This window comes from Catharus ustulatus, chromosome 29 (assembly GCF_009819885.2).
Source record: "Catharus ustulatus isolate bCatUst1 chromosome 29, bCatUst1.pri.v2, whole genome shotgun sequence".
Classification (NCBI taxonomy): Eukaryota; Metazoa; Chordata; class Aves; order Passeriformes; family Turdidae; genus Catharus; species Catharus ustulatus.
This window is the reverse complement of record NC_046249.1, coordinates 3,509,792-3,535,172: the sequence shown is the minus strand read 5'-3', so window position 1 is coordinate 3,535,172 and position 25,381 is coordinate 3,509,792. Positions and strand designations below refer to the sequence as shown.

The 25,381-nt window shown below is 58.7% G+C and overlaps 2 protein-coding genes across 2 annotated transcripts; one reads left to right on the top strand and one right to left on the bottom strand.

The window, feature by feature from the left end:
* Positions 1-1,870: 1,870 nt before the first annotated feature.
* On the bottom strand, positions 1,871-9,395 carry RNF126 (ring finger protein 126). Its single transcript, XM_033082105.2, has 9 exons — positions 9,280-9,395; positions 6,513-6,571; positions 5,186-5,249; positions 4,455-4,696; positions 3,860-3,928; positions 3,707-3,776; positions 3,424-3,517; positions 2,913-3,028; positions 1,871-2,688 (listed from the first exon to the last, which is right to left on the bottom strand). Exons 1-9 carry the CDS (start codon positions 9,352-9,354, stop codon positions 2,536-2,538), a joined length of 942 nt encoding a protein of 313 aa, XP_032937996.1. The 5' UTR covers positions 9,355-9,395; the 3' UTR covers positions 1,871-2,535.
* Positions 9,396-17,145: 7,750 nt separating this feature from the next.
* Positions 17,146-24,758, top strand: FSTL3 (follistatin like 3). Its single transcript, XM_033082257.1, has 5 exons — positions 17,146-17,213; positions 19,154-19,339; positions 22,122-22,337; positions 23,326-23,553; positions 23,644-24,758. The coding sequence occupies exons 1-5, from the start codon at positions 17,156-17,158 to the stop codon at positions 23,694-23,696; spliced, it is 741 nt and encodes a 246-aa protein (XP_032938148.1). The 5' UTR covers positions 17,146-17,155; the 3' UTR covers positions 23,697-24,758.
* The last annotated feature ends 623 nt before the right edge of the window (positions 24,759-25,381 follow it).

Here is a 25,381-nt window from a genome sequence, read left to right as displayed (position 1 = left end):
GCTTTTCATTGACCCCTACCCACCCTGCAGGAAAACAGCAGTGGTTGTTCAGTGGCACAAAAAGAGCAGATCCTCAGGCAGACACAGCTCTAGGGCTGCCTCTGGCCACAGTCAGTGCCAGTCAGTTGTGCGGCCCCAGCTCCGCACTCTCATCCCCAACAAAAACAGGGCTGGGACAGTGGTGAGGACCAGCCCCTCACCTGCAGGGCAGCATGGCCAGGAATAGCACCTGTACCTCAGCCTCCTGGCCAGGGTACATCCCTGTGCCACCTCATGCCTGCTGTGGCCAGGCCCAGCATCCCGGTCACTGTCACGTCAGACAGAGCAATGGCCCCAGCAAAAACCACCAAACTCGTTCCATTTCTGACCCAACCAGCTCCAAACGAGTCTGAGAGGGAACAGCCGCTGTATTAACCATGTGGTGACTGTGGTGAGCCCCTGCCAGATGGGCAGCAGCTGCCATGCACCCACCCGGGACTTTGCTCAGCCCACTTGAAACCCATCTGAGCACTGCTCACATAAGAGAAATCATCCCCAAGCACCTGGGGGAGCCAGGAACCCCCTGTCACAGCTGAAACAGTGGGACAGGGAAGCTTTTTCCAGGTCTCTTGCTTTGGTGACTAAACAGCAAAGCCTTCCTTGGTGTCGTGTCAGCTGACGGACACGTGCGGGTTCAGCCAGGACCTTCTTGCTGCCGCCCACCTCACCAGCCCAGGCTTCTGGCTCAGCCCCTGGCAGAGGATGAGCCATTAACCCTGATACACCAGCCCTGAGATAAACCCTCCTGTGAGATGAAAGGTGCCGCCTCACTACCCGGCCAAGCCAAGGAAGAAAAACAGTCCGGGCAAGTCGCTCCCTGCCAGCCCCTCGCCCTGGCACAGCTGGTGACACTTTCTCCAACAAACCAACTTCCTGTGTTCTGAAATGGCTCAAGAAAGGCCAAATCATGCTTCTCCCTCCTATAGAAGGTTCACCTCTTCTCAGGAAGCTTATGGAAGGGGCATGTCCTGGGGTGATGCTGCTTTAGAAGACACCCAAGCTCTGCTGGGGCCAGCACCTTCCCCAGCAGCCCCACAGCCCACTCCCAGGGACCCAAAACCCAAAGGAGAGCCAGTGAAGCCCCCAAACTGCCAAACCCCCCACCCACTTCCCTGGCAGGTTCTCCCTTATCTGCTCTGGCCTCTGCCACAGAGCAGTCTCAACACGCGGCACCATCATGAACCCCTTTTGAGGGGGGTGGCGACCCTTTAGGAGACCTCCTGACCACCCCACGACCCTGTGAGATGAAGGGGCAGGGACTCCCGGTGACTGGATGGTGAGAGCTCCTCCTCTCATGCCTCAGGGCCCAGGAAGCAGGGCCATGGCAGGGAGTCACTGCCCGCTCGATCAGGTGACATTCTTGTCATTCTCTGAGCTCCAGCTCTGTCACAGAAACTGAGTCACAAACATACCTGGATATTTGTCTCTCTCTCCTTGTTTTAATCAGCTCTATTTTAAGCAGCTTTGCAATACATTTTTTTTTCTCCAAAATGTTGTTTTCCTGGTAATTACTTGGTCACAATGAGATTTGCTGGTCCTCGTTCTGCTGCACACCCAGTCCTGTATTGGCCCAGCAGAACAGCCTGCCCCAGTTGTGATGGGGCAGGACCGTAAGGGGAAGAAGGTGTAAAAAATAGAAAACACCAGGCGAGGATGCTTCCAGTTGCAATCCTTGGCTACCTGTGCAGTGATCCACAGGCTGGCAGTGGCTCCCACAACTCCCAGCATGCAGGAGGGCTCAGAGAGACCCAGCCTGCCCAGGGAAGGCAGGACAGCTTGGCGGCCTCAGAGCTCACCCCGTAGCTTTCCTCAAATCATGCATAACGGCTCGCAGAGCTGAAATGTCCATTTATTGACAACAGTAATAATTTAAGATTATAAAAACCCCTTTCAGTGTTGAGTATCAGCGGGCGAGGTTATAAAGAGAAATAAAAGGGACTTGAGATGGGACAGGGAAGGATCCCGGGGTCTACTTGAGAGTTCCTGTTTCAGTGACAGCTATTGATCCTCCCCAGATGGCGATCCTGGGGAGAGGCAGCATCCTTATGCTTCCATTTTAGCCTTCAATCTCCAAAGCAGTAAAGATAGTATCCAAGGGGAGGAGGAGCAAAAGAAATAAAAGAAAGGGATCTCAAATTCAAACCCATACAAACAACCTTTCCATTCGGGATTCAACCACTCGCTCAGCACCTCGGGGTTCCCAGCCGGGGAGCGCAGCAGCCTCGCACTGCAATGGGTAAAGTCCACGCAAAGAGGATGTTTTTATTGACAGACAGAGCTCTTTCCCCCCTTTTTCATCACAGAACTTGAGGCTTCTCATCTCTGAAGGACCCAGAGTCTCCGTGTCTTCAGAAATCAAAAGGAAATTCTGGGGGCATTGCTCCTGTCTTGTCCCCTCCCCTCGCTCTGCTCTGGAAGCCCCTTAGGCTGCTCGAGGTGGCCAGGGAGGGAGGGGGAACAGTGGAAGGGCCCCGGGGACAGAGGGTACTTTAAGATTCATGAGTTGTTCGATGAGTTTTCATTACTTGGTGAGCTGGAGGAAGAGGAGGAGGAGGAGGATGACGAGAAGTTCATCCCTGTGAGTCCTGGGGGGTTTGTGGCAGTGTTTTGTCCACTTAAACTTTTCCGGCAGACGGGACACGTGTCATGCTTTGGGGAGCAGACAAAAAACAAAACAAGAAATACGGGAAATGGGATTAGAAACACAATAGGGGAGCAGCACTGGAGGAATGGGCTGGGGTGACACTCCATCCTCTGACCACAGGCTGCTCATGCTCAGGCCTCATCATGGAGGTAGAGAAATATTTACAGAGGAGAGCAGGACCAGACAAAGCCCCCAGTGCTGCACACCCCAGGCACTGCCCTGCACTCACCTGCTCCAGCCACGGGACGATGCAGCCGTCATGGAACAGGTGATTGCACGGTAACTGCCGCACGCTCTCTCCCACTGTGTAGTCTTCCTTACACACAGGGCACTCCAACCCGGAATCTGCAATGCACAGGGAAAGCCAAGCCCAGATGAGCCAAGGAGAGAACAACAAGCAAAGCCTCCGACTCAGGACTCATCATCCCTCTCCCCTTCCCCACCACTGCTCCCTGTCAGGAGGAAAGCTTGGTGCTCTGCTGTCCCCACACCATCACCCCACCTCCCCCTGCTCCGGGTATGCCTCATCCTTCCCTTCTGCTTTCCCATCTCTATCCACTTCTCAAAACCCCCCCAGGCCAAATCCACCGAGCCTACACTGCTCTTTTTTTGTGTGAGTGTAACAGAGCCCCTTCAGCTCTCTGCCCACTTTGAAATGTTTTATGCCTCAAAGGTACAAACAGACAAAATTCAAATCCCAAGAAAACATTACACAGAGCTTCCAGAGAGCAGACACGTACCTACGTGCTCCTGTGTGATCTGTATGGTGGGGAGGGCCTGAATCTTCTCTTTGTCCGCTGGCGGCGGTCCAGTGTTTTCAAACTGATTCAGTAACTGGAAAAACAACCGGCCAGGCAGGCAGAAGAGAGAGGTGAGCTCAGCAGCACACAGAATCCACTCGTTTCCTGAGCCAGGGCTCTTGGACCCTGCACTGTGGACCCTTTCCCATTCCAGTCCCTGCAGCCCCTCATTCCCTGCAGCACCACACAGGAGGATGAAGACTGTGGTGAATCCCAGTTTTACCTGTGTGATAATCGCATCCAGGCCATTAGCACCCCAGGCATAGTCCATCGGATTTGAGTGCAGGACTCCCCTGAAGAGCAAGGACAGCAAGTAAATTCATCCTGCAGCACCAATGAGACACTGTCAGAGAGACCAGCATATCCTCCAACTCACCAAGGGCCCAGACCTAGGTTTGGAATTGTGGTTGGTGCAATAATCCCATTGACCAGCTGCTGGATAATTCTGAAAGACAAGAAAACCAGGATTGTGTAAGAATTGAAGTTTGCTGGCTCGCAGCCCAGCACACCAGCGTGGAGGGAGAGGCTGAATAAGCTGAATACTGTCACATTGTTGGGAGCAATTAAAAATACCCTACAGCAATTGCAATGGCAGCTTATGGAGTGATCTGACACTGATAAAGATTCAGTATTTGATTCATAAGGGGACAATTCCTAACATGATGGGTGGCTCCCAGGAAGCACTCACACAAACACTGTTTGGTGCTCTCTTCTGTTTCCCCTCAGAGCAAGTACAACATCTGGCAATGACCAGGGAATAATTTCTACAGGAAACTCCCAGCCACAGTCCATGTCACCACTCAGCAGAAACAGCCCAAACAGACCCCAAACAGGAGCTGCCAACAGGCTCAGGTGGGACACAGATGGCACCCATGGCAGTGCTGGAGAGCTTTGGGATGCTGCTCACGTAAGCCACGAGAAAAGGTGAGGAACAATGGAATTCCCTGCCCAGGTCCCAGAGTGGTTCTCACCCTTCCAGCGTGGGGACGCCCTCGTGCCTGCCCGAGGCTCGGCGCGTGGCCAGGCGGGCGCGGGGCTGCCTGGCGCCGTAGCGGTGCCGGGACTGGTGCTCGCGCTCCCGCCGGTTCTCCGAGTCCCGGTTGTCTTCCGGCTGCACGTTGGACCCAAAGGGAAACTCAAAGCTGTCGTCAAAGAACCCGAAAGCAAACTGGCCATAGCCCTGGGGCAAGGTGAACAAGTGCTGATCCACGTTCTGGGAGGGAAGGAATGCGGAGAACAGACTGTGAGGAGGAACAGCCCTCGGCTCCCACGGTGTCCCAATACTGCCCACAGCAAACCCCAGGCCTGAGGTGACACCAGCAGCACCCTCAGCAGCAGCTCAGTGAGAACAGACACTGGAACTGCACACGAAGGCAGAAATAAACACAGCTCCCTGGTTTCTCTTTGGTGTGTCACTGCTGCATCTGAGCTGAGGCTGCTGCATAGCAACACACCCAAATCCTGCTTTCCAAATCCTGCTGAGCCCCCTCACGACGGGAATCGGCTACGAGTGATGGTCCTATGTAACACACGCAGCAAAAATATGGTATGCAGAGATTTCAGGAGTAGCATGTGGAGGATATTAATTCCTCCTTTCCAATTCTGTCATGATCTGGGGAATGTTTAAACAATGCACTATTGGAAAAATCCTCAATCCAACAGCAAAGCAGAAGGTGTTGGAAGAGAGAAAGGACTTGCTCACCTCAAAAGGATGCCTGCTCTGATCAGTGGCTGACGTAGAGGAGCTGGTCTCGTTGTCAGCATTCCTATGGGGAAAGAAGAGCAGTGGTAATCTTCTCATAGCAGCTTCCAAGGCTTTTCTGCCCCTCTCCCACCCCAGGGCAGAGACAGCTCAACAGAACCTGGTCCTCCCTCAGCTGCTGATTTTCTGATTGCCCACATCTATTTTCCCTCTCCGAACCTTTTAATTCTCCCACATACTCATCCATTTCTTCCTGAGGCTGCAGGGAAGCGTCTGAACCACGATGTCAAGTGAGGATTTCCCCACAATCCACCTCAAACACACCAGCTAATCCTCCAGAGCACCAGGAGGACTTAAGGCACAAACGCTGATTGCTGTGACCCCAAGACACGTAAGTCTAATCTTGAATCAAAGAAACTTCTTTACTGCAGAGGCACATAACCCAACGGCTCAGGATATTGGGAAAACTCTAAATGTTGTCAGACTTCTGCTTTCAGAGCTGCAGCAACATTTCCTCTCAGAACAAAGCTTTGTATTCACAGTACCGAAACCACTGAGATTCAGCAACTACGCAGTTCTCCCAGGATCACAGGGAATTGCCAAAACAGCCAGGATCAGCCAGGATGGATTTTCAAGCTTCCAGGGTTGGCATGGTCAAACCAAACACCACCTGCTCAGTGCAGAAGCCCCAGGTCATGCAGACCACCACAATCAGCAAGCAGCAACACCCACTGCCCCTGGTCCTGCATTGCCCCTGGCCTGTCCTGGAGCTGGTCACTGCTGGGGCCCCCACAAACACGACTGAAGCATTTTAAGACATTCCTGCTGCTTCTGCCACCAGTGGCAGCAGAGCAGCACAGAAATGCAGACCTCACTGCTCCAGGGCAGAGTCCAAAGTCTCAGCCACAACATTCTGCTGTTCATCCCCAACACAGTCACTACTTACACAGAGGTGTCCCTGCACTCACCATTCCCAGAGCCCTCTCTCTGGGGTTATCTCTGCCCTGATGACTCAGATTAGGTCACAGCTACCACACAGCACAGGGAAAGTCTCCATACCACTTCTTTATGTTTGTTTGAAATCAAACCATTTCCACCCCACCCCTCAGCAGAGACGTCAGACACTCAGCACTGCCATGGCAGATTTGCCTGCAGATGCTAACTGTACCAACAAAGCACTGTATTCCAAAAGTGAGGAAAGATGAGCCAAAGCTGGGGCAGAAGCAACAGAAACAGTGCATTTTATATCAAATATTGCCTTTGAACTAGGAAGAGAGCAAAGCAACGTGGGCTCACTGGAGCACCATCCCCTGTGGCAGCACATTACCTCGGCTCCTCAGGAAGCTCTTCAATAAAACCAGACTCACACCGTGGGCAGATGTAGTCCTGCAGGAGAAGACACACCAGGTGAGAGAAGGAAGTGGTACCTCAGAGCTGCAGGGTGTGACAGGGCTGGGAGGGTCCTGCAGTCTGCCTTCCCCAGCACGTGCCACAGTCCCAGAGCCAGAGACCCCAAACCTCGACACTTGCCTTCCTGAGCCAGTGAGGCCAGAGCTCAGCCTGAGCCTGTGGGAGCTCAGCTTAAGAATGATGAGGGTGACACTGATTAATCCCCAGTACAGACACAACATTAGCTACCAGCTGATGCAGTTCTCCAGTGAAGTGAAAGTGAAACCTCCAATGCTCCCTGCGCAACAGCCCTCAAACTTTGGCCCGGTTTCATGTTTTGGAGAGCAGAAAAAAATGTGGGAATAGCAGCAGGGACTCAGCAAGCTTGTGGTGCTCAGGGAGGCTGAATGGTCCCTGTCACTAACACAGCCTGGGGTTCACAGCACACAGGGACATTCCAGGTCATTCTGCAGCCAGAACCTCACACTCCCACACCCAGAGCTCACTGCAGGAGTGACCTGTTGCCACCCCAGTCCCCTGGGCACTGAGCATGCCAGGACAGACAGGCTGAGTGTGCAGTGCCTGTGACAGCCACTTCCTCACAATTCCTCACTGGGGTTAGTGAGGAATTCATCCTCTACAACAACCCTCTGTCCTGGGCAGAGCAGCTCAGAATGCTGGAGACCCTAAAAGGGAACTGTTTCACTTTCCAGTGCTTGAGAAGCAGCACTGAGCCAATCCCATCCCCTGCCCCACAGCAGGCACACACCACCCCAAATCCCTGTGCTGGCAGAGCCAGGCTCAGCACAGAAGGCATTTAAGAGCTTCTAAAAATAATGCCACTTCCTTTTGCTGCTGCGTTGGAATTGGAACAGCCCTTAGTCAGACTGAGGGATTCCCCTGAGGAGTTGAGGCTGTTGATAAAGCCCTTGGGGTCGCTCCTCTGGCCCTGCAGCCAACCCCAATAAGGCCCCAGGGAAGGAGCACAGCGTGGAGCCACTGCATGTGCCCTGTGTGCCCAGGGAGATACAGGAGCTCTGAGGCTCAGGAGCAGAAGGGGAGAGGTGGCTGCTCCCTCTCCCACGTGGGTGTCCCATCTGCTGCTGTGGAACAACCATCTCTGCACCACTGACACCAAGCCTGAGCTCAGGAACTCCTGTGTGAGCACAGGGAACCACAGCCCATGGAACCCTGTTTGTGTTGCTTCCCACCAGCACCAACTGGGTGGGACACACATGACATGGGGGTGAATGACTGTGGCCTGAGCATGCTACTCCAGGGAGCTGCTGTGTGGTGTGTGTGTGTCCATGTGCTCACAGCCAGCTCCCAGCACAGGGATCAGCACATTCCTCTGCAGCTGGAACAGCACAAATGTCAAAGTTTGTTGTTTCTCGGGCTGTCTGAGTCCCTGCTTTGGCAGCTCTGGTTACTGCGCCTGCAGACGGTGAGTGAAACCTGAGTAAAACCTGAGTGAACCCAAAACAAGTTCATGAACTCACAGACCTGAGCCCCCAAACAGAGGACTGCTCCCTGCCTGGCCCAGTCTGGCCAAGAGTGCCCAGCTGGCACAGTCAGCTGTGCCCAGCCAAGTGCACACAGCCATATGAGAGCACGGCCCAGCACGGGGTGTTTGAACAGAAATAAAGAACAGATTTTCTGGGTTACCTCCTGGCTCCTGCCCACAGCCCATGTGTGCTCAGCAGGAGCACGGTCGGGAGTTTGTCCTCACTCTTACACACGAGCTGGGAGCCCCAGCATGGCCCACCCTGGCCCAAACGAGAGGGCAAAAGGACAAATCACACGTCACAAACCAACCACCCCCGGCAGGGACAGCTCTGCTTGTCCTCAGAGGCTTTTCAAGCTGAGTACCAGCAATCAGCAGTGACTTTTGGGACAAGGTGCTGTGAAAAGTGTTAGGACAGAGACGAGCAGTACTCTCCATATCACATTTAACATCTCAGGAAACCAAGTGATCCACCAGATCCTCCCCAACAGCCCACACTCCTTTTCCACCCACACCAAGGACAAGCTCCACACACGCCGGGTTTTGGTGTGTGACTAAAGCACCTGCCCAGGTGCCTACACAGCACTTCTACCTACGTGTTACCGAGCACCTCCCTGCGCCCCAGCAGCCACCACCGCGGGGCTTTTGTCGTGTTCATTAAACCCTGCTGAAAGACGACCGAGAAACCCCACACCGCCCCGCGGGGCTTCACCTGGCAGCGGATGGGGTCAGGCTGCTCGGGCTGGGGGTGTCAGAACTGGACCCTGAGGCTGCTGCTGGACGCACTCCCGCCCCAGTCGTTCCCCGCTCTCCAGCAGTTCCCTGGGGATGCTGGAGAGCTCGAACCGCCGCGGGCCACCCCGTCCAGGCCGAACAGGGCCGAGGGCCCCTCCCGCCGCGCCGCCCCCGCCGCGGCTCGCCCAGCTGCTGCCCCTCGGCCAGGCTGGCCCGTTCTCTCCGCACACCCTCTCCCCTCACCGCCGCAGCCCCGTTCCCTCGCTGCGGATCCCAGCCCCTCTCAACGCCCCCGAGCCCCGGTGCCACGGGCGGAGCCCCACAGGGCACCCCCCCGCCTCCCCGCCGCTCAGGCCCCCTGGGCCCCTCAGGCCTCGCTCCCACGTGCCTGCCCCCTCGGGGCCCCCGCCCGGCCCCGCCCGCACTCCCCGCCCTCTCCGGAGACCCTCCCTGACCCCCCGCTCACGGGCAGGCGTGGGGCGATCTCGGCCGAGCAGCAGTGGCAGAAGAACCGGCCCGGCTGCGGCGACGCCTCCGCCATCTTCCCTACCCGCCAGCCCCGCCCCCCGCGCACGCCGCGGCGGCGACGGCGGCCGAGGGGGGACAGAGAACAACGCGCGCTGCGAACGCGGAGGGTGGAAAGGGGCGGAGGGGGTGGGAGTTTTGTCATATAAGGTGAGTGGGCGGTGATTTGACCGTATAAGGCGATGGGCGTGGCCAGGGGAGCCGCGGGGCTGTATCCGCGATTCCGGGAACCTCCCGCCATTCCGGGAACACTCCCATCCTTCTTTCTCCCCTCCATCCCCGGGCTCCTGACCCCTCTCTCAGCCCCAGACCCTCTTTAAAAGGTCTAAAAGCTTGCTTATTTATTTATTTATTTACTTACTTACTTATTAAAATAAGAGGAAAAAATGAGAGTCCCCCCGAAAGGAGGAAAAAGGGATATTCCCAGTGAAAACCCCGGGAGCTGCTTCAAGTTCCAATAGCCCCAAACGAACTGGAATGTTCCATTTCGGCAGAACACTCTCAGGTTGGGTGTTTCTCCCAAACCTTGCCCCTTGGATGCTGGAGGGTTCTGGCGAGGTTTTTAGAGTTGAGAGGTGGAATCTCGATTTTTGGGACCTGAGAATCCCACCTGCGGCTCGGTTCAGGGCCAGCGTTTTGCCCAGGCTGCAGTTTTAAGAGAGCAGAGGGTGTGCCTGGTCCTCACTGGGGTCCCAAGCCTTTGGGGCTGTTGTGTGGCACTGCTGAGCAGGGATTTTAGGGTGATGTGACTGTGGAGATTTTAGGGTACCCAAGCAGTGAGGTTGTGAGGTTTTGGGGGAAGACGATGTTGAGGCTGCGGGGCAGAATTGGAATGGCAGAACTGTGAGATTTTAAGAGTTCTGCATAGTGGGGCTGTGGAGTCTTGGGCTTCGAGCCCGCGACACCAGCCCTGCTCCCAGCAGGTGGCATCTTCAGCCCAGGATTTGCTGCTCCAGCTTTGCCGGGTGATGGAGCCGGGGAGGGATTTGTGGAGCAGCTCAGGAGCTGTGGAAAGCTGGGCAGAGCTCCGCTCCCCACGCTGGGGGCAGGGACAGGGACGTGGTGAGCTTGGACACTGGTGGGACACAGCGCTTGAGGGCTGGGTCACCGGTCAGCAGCTGGGAGGGCTCGGTGGCCGTGTGAGAATTGCAGCTGTGGCACAGACTGGCAGAGTCCAGTGGCTGATCGATGATCCCGGCCGCTGATAAGGCACGTTGGCATTTATTTACAGGTGATGAGGAAACTGCTGCTCCCGTAACCCTTTTATTCAGGAGGTGGGTCCAGACAGTGCGTCGTGGCCCAGCCGGGAGCCAGACAAAGCCTGGAGCCTCAGCGCAGAGCCTGCGGCTCCGGATGGGGCATTTCACACCCCAAGGGAAGCTCCTTCCCCGCGGTTTGCCAGTGCCCTGTTTCACGGTCGGAGAACGAGTTGCCACTTGATCAAATGGGTGCCGGGTGCCTGTGGGATGGGGGGGGAAAGGATCCGGCTCCACTGACTTTGTCCTTCTGGAATTCCCTGACGCAGGAGCTGTGGAAGCTGAACGTGGCAACACTCGTTGGGATGTAAATGGCAGCGGATGTGGATGCACATGGAGATAAGGGCAGCAGAGCAGCTGCAGGCACACAGCAGTGGGAACGGTTCCCCAAAAGCCCCTCACTCATCTGTTGGGGTTTGCCTCCATGTCCAGACTGCAGCCTCTGCCCATGACCTACAGCCAAAGTCCTCTGCCCATCCCTCACTGCTGGTGCTGACCATGGAGAGGGGATCACCTTTCCTTGGGGGCTGAGGCTCCCAAACAGTCACACACCCTGACTTTGGCCCCAGCCACGATTCCTCCCCACAGAGGGCATGCGCCTACCATAGAGACCCCATCTCTGACGCTGCTCGGGCGCCCCAAGTTTGGGGGCTCTGTGATTGTCTGTCCCCCTTCCTTCTGCTGCCTGCAAGGAAGCTGCGTCTGGTTGGGAGAAAATTTGAGTCACCCAGGGAAGGATTTTCCCACGGTGCTGCAGAAAGGCAAACTGCACCCTCACCTGAGAGGGCTGACGAGGAGGTGACACCTCCCCAGGTAGTATCGAGTCATCGTTAGACAGAGCCCGCTCCCAAATCAGCCACTTTGGGAAGGGCAGTGGAAAATATCCCAGGGCTCCCACTGGGACAGGGTGGGAGGCTCTTCCAGCAGCTCAGAGTCACCATCCCACCTGGGCCGAGCAGTGGAGGGGAGACATACCCCAGACAGGGGCTCAAGGGATTCCTTCTGGCCTCTGGACCCTGTGTTCCTAAAGAAAGTGGTGATTGGAGCTGCAGCCCCCACACTGCTCAGGTGTTGGAGGCACAGGGGCAGCTCCAGGCATGGGCTCATCCCAGGCTCTGCCTTGAGCCCTGGGAAGCACAAGCACCTCCTGCAGCCAGAGCAGCTTCCAGAGCAATTCCTGCCAAGTGAGAATAACTGGTGCAGCTGGTCTCCCTGCTCCCCTCCACCCCACATCATATATAATTGCCTATTTTAATTAATAAATTGGAGGCCACTCAAAGGAAAGCGGCGAGATTCCTTACAGACACTGCAGGGATTGTCTACTCGCCTCGAGCCAGTCGTGTCACGGCGGATTTGAATCGGTCTCCTTTGAATTTGCTCAGACAGATCGGGAGATTTACATCCCCCACTTCATCTCCTGGAGCCTCACACCTCCGGGCTGCGGGTCCGGATCCCATCTGGCAGTGATCCAGCAGCTCACAGTGACCCAGGAGCAGCGGTGCAGGCTGAGCCCCTTCCTCACCACCACCAGGCTGTGAGGGCTGAGGGACGCTGGTGGCCCCAGCCCTACGTGGCTCTGATCCCTGGATCAGAAGAGCTGGTGGCATCTTGGTGGTCCTTCCCTGGCCCAGCTGTGCTGTCCCATGGCCCATCTTCCCCTGGGAGCAGCCAAGGCAGAGGGGCTCAGGGGAAGTTCATGGTCCCAAGGGGCTGCTTTTGGGCTCCACCAAAAATTTTCCTTTCTCTTTTTTTCTTTTTGGATTCTTTCCTTTTTTTATGCTTGGTTTAAACCATTGTTCTTCAAGTGAAATTTTAATGCGAAAAACATGCTTTTCTAACAACTGCCAGCCTGGGCCAAGCAATGAGGCTCTCTGGCTGACAGGGGCTGTGTGGCAGATGTGGGCTCCAGGGAGGATGTGACCTCTGGTGGCTCTACTCTTTAGTGGCCCACAGGATGGGGATCCTCCAGGGCCACCAGGCTAGCCAGACCAGGATGCTGGGATTGTAGAGCCAACGGGGTCCATGTCCTCCCCGTGGCTGGCATGGGAGCAGGGCAGCCACCAGCCCATCTGTCCCACCCTAATAACCAGCACCTTGCTCTGGGAGCGAAGATCAGTGGAGCAGCCGCTGCCCTTCCCGGTGCAGCTCTGCTTCCTTTGGCATTGCCTCTCCCCAGCCTCAGCACGGAGCCAGGAGACTTTAATGACCCGGGAGGTTCTCCCGACTCCCAGCTCTGCTGGACCCAGTTCAGCTCCACACAGTTGCCCGACGTTCCACGGTGCTGCCAGCTCTTCCCTCGAGGCTCGCTTTGCTCCTGCCCTTCACCGCGGCGGAGGCAGCGTTCGCGCTGGGAGCCCGCACGGCCGCCGGCGCTGACTCACGGCTTGTTTACACTCACACACACACACAGACACACACAGACACACACAGAGCCTGTGTCACGCGTGGCTGAGCCCGGCCAGGCCAACCCCACCAGGCTCAGCCATGTGGGCAAAGGGATCGTTCCGTAAGGAGCTGGCTAAGGAGGCTGGAAATTGGAGTGTGTGGACAGGAGATGTGGAACTGGAGCCATGAGACAACTGCTCCTGGCTGAGAGGGACGTGTCTTGTCAGGGGTGGCTTCTCCAGGGACGAGATGGGACAGGATAGGATGGGATGGGATTGCTTCCCCATGGCCACTGCTTCCCCACATCCCAGGCTTCCCAGTCCCCACTCCATGTTGCTCGCACCTCCTGGCTCCAAGCACTGGCATTTCCCCAGCATGGACAGCCCAGAGCATCTCCCATCAGTTTAGAGCAGAGCTGGTGGCACTGAGACCAAAGGTTCAAAAAGAAGAGCTGTTGGGAAAATGCAGCTCTCGCTGGGGGCACCCAAAGCACTGGAGAGGAGGAGGACATTTCTGAGAAGGGGAGAGAGAGTCAATCCACCCAGGGTGATGCTTCCTGTGGTCCTTGGGCCTGCAGGGTGATGGAGATGCTGGTGCCAGCAACAGGGAGGGAGTCTGGGTTTGGGCATCAGCAGGAGGGATCAGAATTTGATTAGAAATCAAACAGAATGGGTGATCAGATTTGGAGAGGCAGGTCTTGGGAATGCATGTCAGCCTCCCAGCCCTCCCTGAATGCTGGCGCTCCCGCCCTGCCTTCCTTCATCCACAGAAGTGGAAGTGTCCCAGGAACATGAAACGATTACTTGGCGAGGAGAATCCAGCTCAGCACTTCTTGGCATTTGTTCACGGCTTTTCATCTTCAAAGCTCCTTGCAAACATTAGCAAACTAATCCCTGCAACCTTCCTGGGAGATAGCGCAGGATCAAGCAGAGGAGCATTATCTCGCCTCAGCAGATGGGGAAACTGAGGCACGGAGCGGTGACGCTGCCGCCCCGGGGCGCGGGGCGAAGCTCCGTGTCAGCGCTGGGGGTGGAGTGCACCCATCAAGGTGCCGTCCTGACACTCCACTCTCTCCCCAAACAAGCACTGAGTCAATTCACTAGGCTGGAGCTGTGGGGATACAGGAGAAAATCCCGCCCCAGGGTTAAGGCTGCCGGCAGCAGCCGTGGGGCCGTGCCCTCGGCTCACGCCTTGCTCTGGCCACTCGCCACGTGCTCCAAAGCTCCATCCCGTCCCCCTTTGCTGGGTGCACACTGAGCTCTAGTGCTGGCCCTGCTGTGCTGAGCCTGTCCCCGAGGGTTCTGGATAAACCCGAGCTGGGGCTGTGGAGCCCTCACCAGAAGCCCCTCTCCCCACTGCGGTGTTTGGCAGCATCTCTGCTTGCATGAGAGAAACTGGGGCATCCCACTGCGGTGAGGAGAGGAATGGGGCCAGGATCACCTTGCTCTGACAGGGAAATGGCAACATCCAGGGCCCTGGCCAACACCTGCCCACAGATCCACGCCGGCGGTATGAAACCTCTGCCCTGACCCTGGGCTCTTCTTTTCAATAGAACGTCTTGTTGCAAATTGCAGCTCTAATTGGTTTAGCAGAGTTTAATTAGCCTGAACTGATGAGAGAGGCGAGATTCCCTCCTTAAAGGAGCCCAGCAGCAGCAAGCAGCAGCTGGGTTTTGGGGGGAGAATGGTTGGGTCTGAACCTTGTCCCAAAATTCTGCTGCAGCCCTGACCCAGCGTGGCACCAGCGCCCAGAGGAAAGGTCAGATGTGAAGCCACCATTCACTGTGCTCCAAAGGGCTCCTTTGTCCTGGCTCCAGTGCCTGCCACCGCCCCCAGCCCTGGCCCAGAGCTTCTGCTGTCTCCCTTTGGGTGCTGCAGGGCTGCAGATCCCAGGCCAGCTCCTCACCCCACTCACTCTGTGAGTGCTGATGGGGCTCAGTTATGCCCTAGGGAGTCCATGATGTTCAGGGAGGTAGCATCACTGTCTGTGTGGGAATGGCCTGTGGAATTTTGCTCCCAGCTTTGCTTGAGAACCAGCCTTGCCCCCCACCTGTGGTATTACCACAGGCGAGTTGCCTTAGCCACAGCCAGGACGGTGGACAGAGCCCTCAGCGTGGTTTTCCTGGGAGCAGGGCAGCCTCATTAGGATTCTGAGCACCCTTTGTCTCAAGGACCCACTTCCCTCCTGGCCACCAGACTCCTCCTGCCTTTACATCAGGAGCCTGGCTGCTCCCTTACAGATGCAGCAGCTCCTGCTGCTCCAAGCGAGGTCTGACCCCTTCCCTGCCAGAGACGGCAGTTGTGCAACCCCACTCGCAGCCAAGGAAAATCCCTTCCTGGCCTCTGCGAGCTCCTCTCGCATCCTGGAGCATGTGAGTGAGTGCATCACCACCCACTGGCTTGCGGACATCCCGCTTGGACGTTTGGCTCCCCAGCCCTCTGCCCTTACATGGGCAACTGCTCCGAGGCGGCCGAGTGAGCCTGGGTCACTCCAGCCAGGACAGGGCTGGGAGCAACGCCAGGGTCAGGGCCAGCAGTACACTGGGAGCCTGATGGCCAGTGGCTGCTGGCTCTGTCCTTCCCCCCAGGACCCTCATTGTCCCGCAGTCAGTGCTCCTGTCCCCACCACACACTGTCTGGAGGTGCCAGGTGCTGCAGGGCTCCTGTACCTGCGGGTGGCACCAATATCACGTGGGGTAAACCTGGCCCTTCCCATTCCTGACCCCTCCCTGGGGCTTCAAAGGGCTGTAAGCGGAGAAGGGAGGGAAGATCTGCCTTGGTGAGAGCCAGCCTGCCGGCTGGAGGGATGGAGGGAGGGATGGAGATGTGGCACTGCCAGTGACACTATTCTCTGTCCATGTTGGCACATGGCATTTCACCCGCTCTCCCCTGTCTTGAGACTCGGGCTGCTCCACGTCCCACTGGACCAAAGCTGTGTCCAGCTCCATCCCACGCCAAGCCAAGCTGCTCGTGCAGTGCTGGCACCACTCAGAGCCAGGAGGCTGCTGCTGGGCCGGAGGGGTGGTGCAGGGTCCCGTGGGCCTTGCGGCCAGGGCCCCTCTCTGAAAGAGCCCGGCTCAGCCCTGCCGAAAACATGACCTCAGCTGGGGCCAGTGCACGGGGTGAAACGTTCCTCAGCTGCATGGACAGGAGCCGGACAAGGCGCTTGGGGCTGGAGAGGGCTCTGGGCTGTGGCAGAGAGCCCTGTGTCCCCAGTGCTCTGCCTGCTGAGCGGGGTGACGGTCACTGGTACATCCTGACCCCCCTTCAGACCCTTCAGACAGAGGGATGATCTCTTTGTGGTGGCACCAAGCAAGGAGCAAGGCCAAACCTGACCTGCCTTGCCCTGGGTTCTCTGCTGCCCTCCCATGTCCTGTAGGAGCCCTACAAAGCCTGGGAACCCCTGAAAGCCTGGAAGCACTGGCCCAGCAGCAGTTCCCCAGCACAGGGGAACTGTTCAGCAGCCAGATGAAGCAGTCCTCGTGGTGACAGGGACATCTGTGGAGGACAGGGACAGCACATGCCACGGGGGTATGGCCCCACAGTTCTTCCTCTTCTTGCCTGGCAAGGCTCAGGGTGGTGCCTCAGTTTCCCTGTGTGTGTTGAGGGTGATGTTGGTTACCAGCCGAGCTGTGGGAGTGTTTGGGGAGCAGAGGTGAAAGGAGCCACAGATGAGACAGCCCACACCGTACCCCTGCTGCCAGCCAGGGCTGCTTTGGGAGGAGGCAGGTTTGGGTTCATGCGAGGATGGGTGGGGAAGGCACAGCCGTGCGGGCAGAGGAGCGCTCTGGAGTCCCCCACGCCTCGGGGTCTGCCCAGACACTGCTCTGCTCTGCTCCACCCCGATCGCGGAGGGCACCCCCAAACCTTCCCCGACCCATCTCAGTGCCGGGGTGCCGATCCCCGCCCTCTCCGGGGGACGCACGGACACGACGCCCCCCGCCCACTCGGTGACGATCAGACCCTCACTGCCTCCCGCCGCCCCCCCGCGCTCATCCCCCCTCGCTGCCCCCCGACTCCACCGCCGCTGCCCCCGCCCCGGCCCCCCCGCGCCGCCCCGCCCGGTGATTCACGCCGCCCCGCTGCTTTATAGCTCCGTCGGCCTCGCCGCCGCCTCACAGCAACAGGTCACCGGAGCGCCCCGGCCCGTCCCGGCCCGTCCCCGCCCGGCCCGGCCATGCCGCTGCGGCTGGCGCTCTGCCTGCTGGCGCTCTGCAGCCCCGCCGCCGCGCACGGTAAGAGCCACGGGGGTCCCGGTCCCGGCGGGGTTCCCGGCGCAGCCTGTCCACCCGCTCCGCTCCGCCCCGGCCGCCGGTAACGCCGCTCCCGCCGGCAGGTGTTCGGGGCGGGGGCGGCCCGGCCCAGGGTCGCGGTGCCGTTATCGGGCGGCAGCCCCGGGCACCGCTGTCCCGTCCCGCCGGGTGGATGCCAGGCTCCCGGCGGTGCAAACCCGCTTTACCGGGCGGAGGGGCGGCTGCCGGGTGCCCGGCGGGGTCGCTCGGGTGTCCCGGTCCCCGTCGTCCCTCCGTCGGGCGGGTCCCGTGGCTGCGCGGCGGGAGCGACTGCCCGGGTCCCGCCCGGCTCCGCTGCCGCGTCCCGGATCGCGGCGGTGCCGCTGCCCGGCCCCGGCATCCCGCTCCCGCTGTGTCCCGGGGGATCCCTGCTCCCGGACTGCGGGCGGCGGAGTCGGCTCGGGACTGCGTGTCCCCGGTGGGACGGGCCGGGAGCAGGGCCGGTCCATGACTGGGGTGTGGAGTTCGGAGCTTGGTTCCGCTGCCGGTGCTAGCGGCTTTCGCCGTGCCTGGGCGGTGTCGGGACAGTGGGAGAGGCCATCCCGAGACCCCGGACCGCGGCTCTGTCAGCCCTTCCCAGCGCCTCGGAGCCGTGCGGTGCCGCCGGTGTCGCCTCTCCCGCAGCGGCGCGGGAGTTTCCACCTTCCCCTCGCACGATGCTGGATGTTCCGTGGGGAGTGGGGGCCGCGCGGTGTTGTAACGGGAAATTGAGTTTGGAAGAGCAATTGGACAAATCCGTGGAGGACAAACCCCGATGGCAGCCGCGTGCTGGAGCGGCTGGCGCTGCCCGAGGTGCCCAGGCGCTGGTTCCCGCAGCCCGAGGGTTTTGCTCCATCCACAGCTGCCCCGCGGATGCAGCCGGGCTGGGAGCCCTATATGCTTGCGACCGAACCAGAATCGTGTGCGTGGGGAAAGAGGGGGGCACAGGGGGTCTAGGGCAGGGACGGGCTCTGCTCTGCAGCAGGGTAAATCCTGCTTAAGAGGGGACCGACTCCCGCCTGGCAGCGCAAGACCCGTCCCTGCCCCCATCCCTCCCTTCCATCTTTCGCCGTTTAGCAAACCTCAAGCACAGCTAATGAGAGCACGAACCCAAATAAGCGTCACAAGAGGCTGGTTTGCAGAGGCGGAAATTGCAAAGAAATCACTCACAAAAAAAAAAAAAAATTCATCTAACTGATTCGCTGGTGGGTCACGGAACAAACAGGCTTTTGAGTCAGAGGGATCCGATGCCGCGGGTCTGGCCCAGACCCAAGGGCTGGGGCAAGTGCCCTGTGCTCCAGCCGCTGGCTCAGATGCTCCTTGCAGAGGCTGTGGGTGTTGAACTCCTGTGTCAGGGAACAGTTCCATCCCTCTGTGGGGCCACTGGCACATGCCAGGAGATCCAGCACTCACAGCAGCCACCCACTGGCCCCACTCTGTCTGCTGCCCTGTGCTGGGACCCCCCTCTCTGTGGGGGCAGGCAGAAACTGGGAAAAGATGCAGTCAGGGTAGGGCAAAGGAGAGGCAAGCTACAAGCCCAGATCCTGGTTGGCAGTCTGGGCATCTCCCAGAGCATCAGGGGCAGTGCTGGGATAACTGGGCCATCCCTGTGGTCCAAATGCTGGATTTGGAGCCTATTGGCAGAAAAGGGCTGGCAGCAGCGTTGGGGTGGACATGGGGGCACTGAGTTGCCATGCCAGGGACCCTTGGGGGTGCCTGCCCTGGGACAACTCTTGTGCCACAGGAGCCAGCACAGAGCATCTCCAGGTTCCCTGACTTGTCCTGAGCACTGGAGTGATCCTAGAGCCTCTGCCCCAAGGTGGTCTAGTCACAGCCAGAATCTCACTGCCCTTCACAGGGGTCCTGGCACAGCAGGGATCCCTCACCCTCTGCCCTCTCCACAGGTGGAATCTGCTGGCTGCAACAGGGGAAGGAGGCCAAGTGCACCATGATCCTGAAGACAGGCGTGACGTGGGAGGAATGCTGTGCCAACGGCAACGTGGATGTGGCCTGGTCTAACTACACCTACCCAGGCAACAAGATCAGCCTGCTGGGCTTCCTGGGGCTGGTGACCTGCCACCCCTGCAAAGGTGAGGAGGTTGGGGGGTGAGAGGCTACTGTAGGGCTGAGCTCTGCCCATGGGGAAGGTGTGGAACTCTGGGGGCAATACTCAGAGTCTGCAGCTCCGGGTGATGCAGCAGCACAGAGCTGGGCTGCCCCTCACCAGACAGGGCTCTCCTTGGCGGTCTGGGACAGCACAGGGACCCCAGGGACTGCCTGATCCCGTGCTCCTGCTGCTGCAGCTCCTGGACAGATGCTGCTGTGGATCAGGGCTGGCGGGACAGCCTGTGTCCCCCGGCTGCTCTCGTTTTGAGTGTATTTTAGTTGCTCTCCCAGTGGAGAGGGATGCATGACCCAGGTCTTGGCAGGGCAGCCAAGTGCAGGGAGAGGATCTGGGGCTGGCTGTTCCCAAGTTAACCCCTCTGCGCTGGGGCCTCCCTCCCCTGCCCTCACCACGGCTGCTCAGAAGGAAACTTCGTCAGGTTTTTCTAAGGAAAGAAGATCTATTTCTTCCCCTCCGCTGCCCCTCGCTCCTCCCAGCGCGTGTGTGAAATGGCTTTATGTAACGGGCAGTTCCAGAAGTGGAAACTCTCCAGCTGTGAGTTCCAGCCCCGCCAGATGTTTTGGCGTGTGCCGGAGCTGCGGATCCTCCAGCACTTTCGTGGCTGTGTGAGAACACGCTCAAGGACCTGCTGCCCGCAGGAGGCAGGAGCAGGGCTTTGGAAGGTCATGTTGTTATTTGCTTAAAGGGGAAAAGGTTTTTAACAAAACCACTTCCCCCAGCACCCCTCAGCACTGCCACAATGGCAGCTCCTCAGGCTCATCCTGCTGCAGCTTGGGGCTGCACACTGTGCCAGCCAAAAGCTGAGTGAGATCCTGCCCTGGCTCCAGCCCCAGCCCTGCTTGGAGGGAGCTGGGACCACTGGGACCCTCTCCAGGGGCTACCCTGTGCTGGAAGCAAAGTGTAGTGGGGACAGGCAGCCTTCAATCAGGAGTCTGCACTCACCTCACTTATCTCTGTCGGGAGGCTGGGGGACCCGGGGAGGGCTGGAAGTGGCCACAGACCATGGTGGGGGGGCTGTGGTTCCTGGGGTTTATTGGTGGGGGGGCTGTGGTTCCTGGGGTTTATTGGTGTCTGGCAGCAGGATCTTTGAGGAAACTGCTGGAGAGCCTGGCCAGCACGTGCACCACAACCCCCCACCCTCAGCCAGCCCCTGCCTGTCCCATCCAGATGGAGCTGGTGCTGCTCCTCACCAGGCTCCAGGGGCCTTGGAAGAGGGCGGATAAGAGGAGCTGTGCTCCCACTCCCCGGGCTTGTGAGGCTGGGAGAGGTTACTCCAGGATAAAGTGGGCTGCAGCCGGGGCGGCCAGGGATGGTGCTGGCCGGACCCTGGGGGTTCTGCAAATGGATCTCTGGGGGGAGGTGAAATTCCTGGCTCCAGCTGCTGGGGACACGGTGTCCCCCGCAAGGACCCAGTGCAGGGGAAAGCCAGGCTGCAGGGTTGGGGTCACAGGCGGATTCTCCAATTTTATCCCTTGCTGATCATTGGACTCTGCACTGCTGGCAGCATTTCAGAGTAGAGGGTAATAGGGTCTTGTTTGCTTTGGCAGCCTTGGGACATGGAGCTGTCCCCTTCTGTCCTGGGGTCCCCCAGCCTCAGCCTTCTCTTCCCTAGGACAGGCCTCAGCTATGGAAATCAGAGAGCAAGATGGGAAAGTGTTTTCCAGCAGGGAATTTCCCCCAGGGACAGCTGGGCCAAGCAGACAGGGAATTTCCCCTTCTTTCTTCTTCTCCTCATCCTCCTCTTTCTCTTTCTCCCCCTCCTCCTACTCCTCCTCCATGTCTCCTAAGGTGGCCCACCTCCCACAGGGAAATCCCCCTCTGTGTCTCCCAGGGCTCCCAGCACACACCCTGTCTGCAGGGATCCTTCCTGCTGGGGGTGAATCCCCACCTTGGGAAGCCTTTTGGTCCTGCCCTGCCTTCCTCTTCATGGGTGCTGCTGGGTCCTGGCAGTGCCTCCGTCCTGGGAGCTATGGGGACATTTTTGGGGTGAGGGATGTGTGTGCTTTGGGAGGCAAAGCTGCCCCAGCCAGAGCCCCCCATCCCTGCTGCTGACCTTTTTGCCTGTCCTTGCAGAAGCACCAGTGTCTGGGCCCCTGGATACCAGGATGGGCCCCTGCTTGGAGCTGGCAGCCCCTCTCCATCCCCGCCAGCGTGGGCACGGTCCTGGGGCACTGGCAGGACCCCCTGAACCTGGCCCCCACACTGGCCGGGAGGTGACCCGGGGGGACAAAGCATCTGCCTGTCTGGGGACCGGCGCTGGCTGCTGCCTCCCTCTCTTGTGTTCCAGTCACGGAGCGAGACAGGGCCGGGCATTGTCTGCTGGGAGCGGCATTCCCGATTGCCCGGACAACTCGCGAAGCCCAGCTCCTGGAGAAACTGGGGCCTTGTAGAGATAGATTTTTTCCATTGCACAAGAAAAAGAAATGTCTCCTTCCAAAGAATAAATAGATGGGAAGGAGTGAGCTGGTGCTGAGCGGAGCCGGGGCTCCGGCTGGGGTGAGCACTGGAGGATTGCGTGGAGTCGCAGCCAACGACCTGCTCCTTGGAGGAGCTGAGCAGATCCAGATGCTGCTGGGACAGCTCGGCGTCAGCACGCGTGCTGTGACCCGGGGGGCGTTTGGGACCACAAGGGTGATGCTGTCCCTGTCCCACTTGGTGTCACACTGTGGGACTAGGCAGGACAGACCCTCCCCTGGTGGCGAACAGCCAGTGCTGTGTCCTCACGCGCTGCTGCCCTCTGTCCCCAGAGAGCTGCGAGGGGGTGGTGTGCGGCCCCGACAAGGTCTGCAAGATGAAGCACGGGCGTCCCCAGTGTGCCTGTGCCCCCGACTGCTCCAGCCTGCCCCGCAAGCTGCAGGTCTGTGGCTCTGATGGCTACACCTACCGGGACGAGTGTGACCTGCTGACGGCCAAGTGCAGAGACCACCCCGACCTCGAAGTGATGTACCAGGGCAAATGCAAAAGTAGGTGCAGTCGTGCCTCTACCCCACTGCATCCCATCCTGTCCCCATTCCCTGTGGTACAAGGAGGGAGGGTCTGTCCTGGTGCAGGACATGGGTCTCATTGCCCCTTGAGGGGACATTGCAGCTTGTTGGTGCAGTGGGGTTTGGTCTTGCTGCAGGCTGAGCAGTAACAGTCCCTAAAATGTCATTTAAAAACGTCAAGCCCCTTTTTTTCCTCTTTTGTAAAGAGTGCAGCGATCCTCCCAGCCCTGCCAAGAGCTGTCAGAAGGATTATGGTTATTTTTCCAGCCCTCCTTTCTGGAAGGCTTTGCCTGTTGAGCTCTGGGCTGCGCAGGGAAACGTGGGGCAAGAAATGGGAGTTGGGAGCTGTAGATGCCAAATCTTCCAATCCATCAGGGAAAGAGAGGAGGGTGGAGGGACGATGGGGGTGCACGAGCCTCCACCCAGCCCAGCAGAGCCCTGTGCAGGGCCTGATCCTGCTGTGCAGGCTCCCTCCACCCCCGTGCGCCCCCGTTCCAGTGCTGGGTCTGGTCCAGGGTGACCCTGCCCTTCCCTCTCGCCGGGGCCAGCACGGCAGCTGCCAGCCTGGCCGCAGTGGCTGCTGCTTCCCTGCCAAGGCACCTGCGTGCGGCCGCTGGCCCAGCCAGGTCCCGCTGCGCCGAGCGGGCTCAGCCCCGTGCTCGGCTGCTGCAGCTGGACCTTGGCTCCTCCCGCGTGGCAAAGCTCTGGCCAGGGCTGAGCCTGGGGACTCAAGGTCATGAGCTCCCTTGTGCTCAGGATGCTGGCCCCTGCCAGCCCCTGCCTTGGGAACATCACTGATGGGGAGATCAGAACCCTCTGGCCCCTGGTTCTGCTCTGTACCCTGTAGCAGAAGGAGGGAGCAGACTGGGTTTCCCTGGGGTGATGCCCAAAACCTGCCGGGGGTGAAGTAGCTGTGGGAAGGGGGTGGCCGTCCCTGGGGTCACTCCAACCCTGTGCTTCCCTGCAGAGTCCTGCTCCAGCGTGGTGTGTCCTGGCACCCACACCTGCGTGGTGGACCAGACAGGCAGTGCCCACTGCGTGATGTGCCGGACAGCCCCCTGCCCTGAGCCCACCAGCCTGGACCATGCCCTCTGTGGCAACAACAACGTCACTTACCCCTCGGCGTGCCACCTGCGGCGAGCCACCTGCCACCGCGGCCGCTCCATCGGCGTGCGCCACTACGGGAGCTGCTCAGGTGAGCAGGGCAGGGCTGGGGGCAGCGGGCACAGACCCCCAGCACCTGCTCACCCCTCACACCCCTCTCACCACTTCCTTCTGCTTCCAGCTGCAGCCAAATTCTCCTCAGAGACGGACAGCGTGGAGGAGAACTACGTGTGAATCGTCCCTCGGCTGAGCCGGAGCTGGGAGACAGGGGCATTATGTGTATATTGTACAAACCATATACCTGATATTTATTAAGATTAAAAGATCCTTATTTATCCCTGTGTATGTTAAGCAGTCGCAGGGGGCTCGATTCCCATCCTGCCGGCCAGGGAGCAGGGGAGGGGGCTTATGGCTGGAGCAGGGCTGAGATGCCCTGGGATGCTCCAGTGCCCGGCAGAGCGGCCGGTGCCCTTCCCTGCTGTCGGTGCGGTGTGGAGGGGTGTCCGTGGGCCCCCCCCACGTGTCCTTGGCCGGCAGCCCTGGGCCTATTTATTTTTGGATTAATTCTCGGTACTCTGCTGACGTTTCTGGCCAGGACCTCGAGGTCTAGAGGGAATCTGCGCTTTCGCCTTCCCTGAGGGGCTTGGCCCCAGCTGCCAGTGGCAGGAAAGGCAGTGCACACTGCATCAGATTGGAGAGAGATAGATATATATTTTTCTATACATATATATAAAAAAATACATGTATGTTATTGTCTCCTAAAGTTTCAGCATGTGTGTGTTCAAATGGATTTCAGTTTAGGTTTTCCTAGGCCAAATCAGACCAGGCTCCCACCGTCTTTGGAGGTGATGCTGGTGCCCGGCACAACTGTCCCCCTCCCCAGAGCCCATTGCCCAGGGCAGCTGTCCCCAGCCCTCCTAATCCTGCCTGCCAGAACAGCTTTGGGCACAGCCCGGGCTGTGGGGGGAGCTGGCCCTGTCCATCCCCCCCAGGACCCCTCACAGCAGCTGCGTGGCCCCTGCACCCCCTGCTCTGCCCACACCTGTATTTATTTTTACTCCTTCTCTCATTTCTTCCGTTGTCACCTGTGTAAATACCAGCTCAGCTCTGACACCAAAAAGCTCTTGACTTTATATAAATATCATATATATATATTATATATAAAAATACCTTATTTTCTATTTTTGTATGATTGGGTTCTGACCCCCGAGGTAGATGCTTTGGGAACATCCACATTCCCTATTCCATATTGTTGGGGCATTTTACGGCTGTGTTATGATTTGGATTACAATTAAAAACCAGAATAAACAGTGGTGCGTGTCCGGTTTTGCTGGTGGGTTCTGGGGTTGCAGGAAAAGTTGTTCTCCTTCGGGCTGTGTATCCACACCAGGGTTTAGGGATGTGGGGAGCCCCCCACAGCCATGAGGAGCCTCATCCCATCTGCTCCAGCTCCATGCTGGGCTTTTCCAGCCCAGCCGAGGCTGCTCTGTGCGGTGGGAGGGAAGGGGAGAGCGGGGAAGAGCAACCCGCGACGAAGATAAATCTGTTCCCAATCTCGGGCCGTGCCATGAGGGTTTGGTATTTCACAAAACAATTCCTGCCGGTAATTGGGTCCCGATGTGGGATGTTTCCCGGGCAGCAGCCTGCGGCTTGGCGTGCTGAGCTCCACGGGAACTGCTGCCGCATCCCCCTCAGCCGCATCTCCTGTGCCGGGGGCCGGCATGGCACAGCCCCTGACCCCTGGCCAATCCCCTCAGAGCCACGACCAGCCCGGCAGCGCATCACGGAGAATCGTGGAACCATTTAGGTTGGAAAAGACATCTCAGATAACTCGGGGTGGGCATAGGGCGCTCTCCTACAGCCCCTCTCTGCTCGCCCAGCTCAGTCAGCAGTGTCCCCCTGCTTTTGGGGGTGGGTGT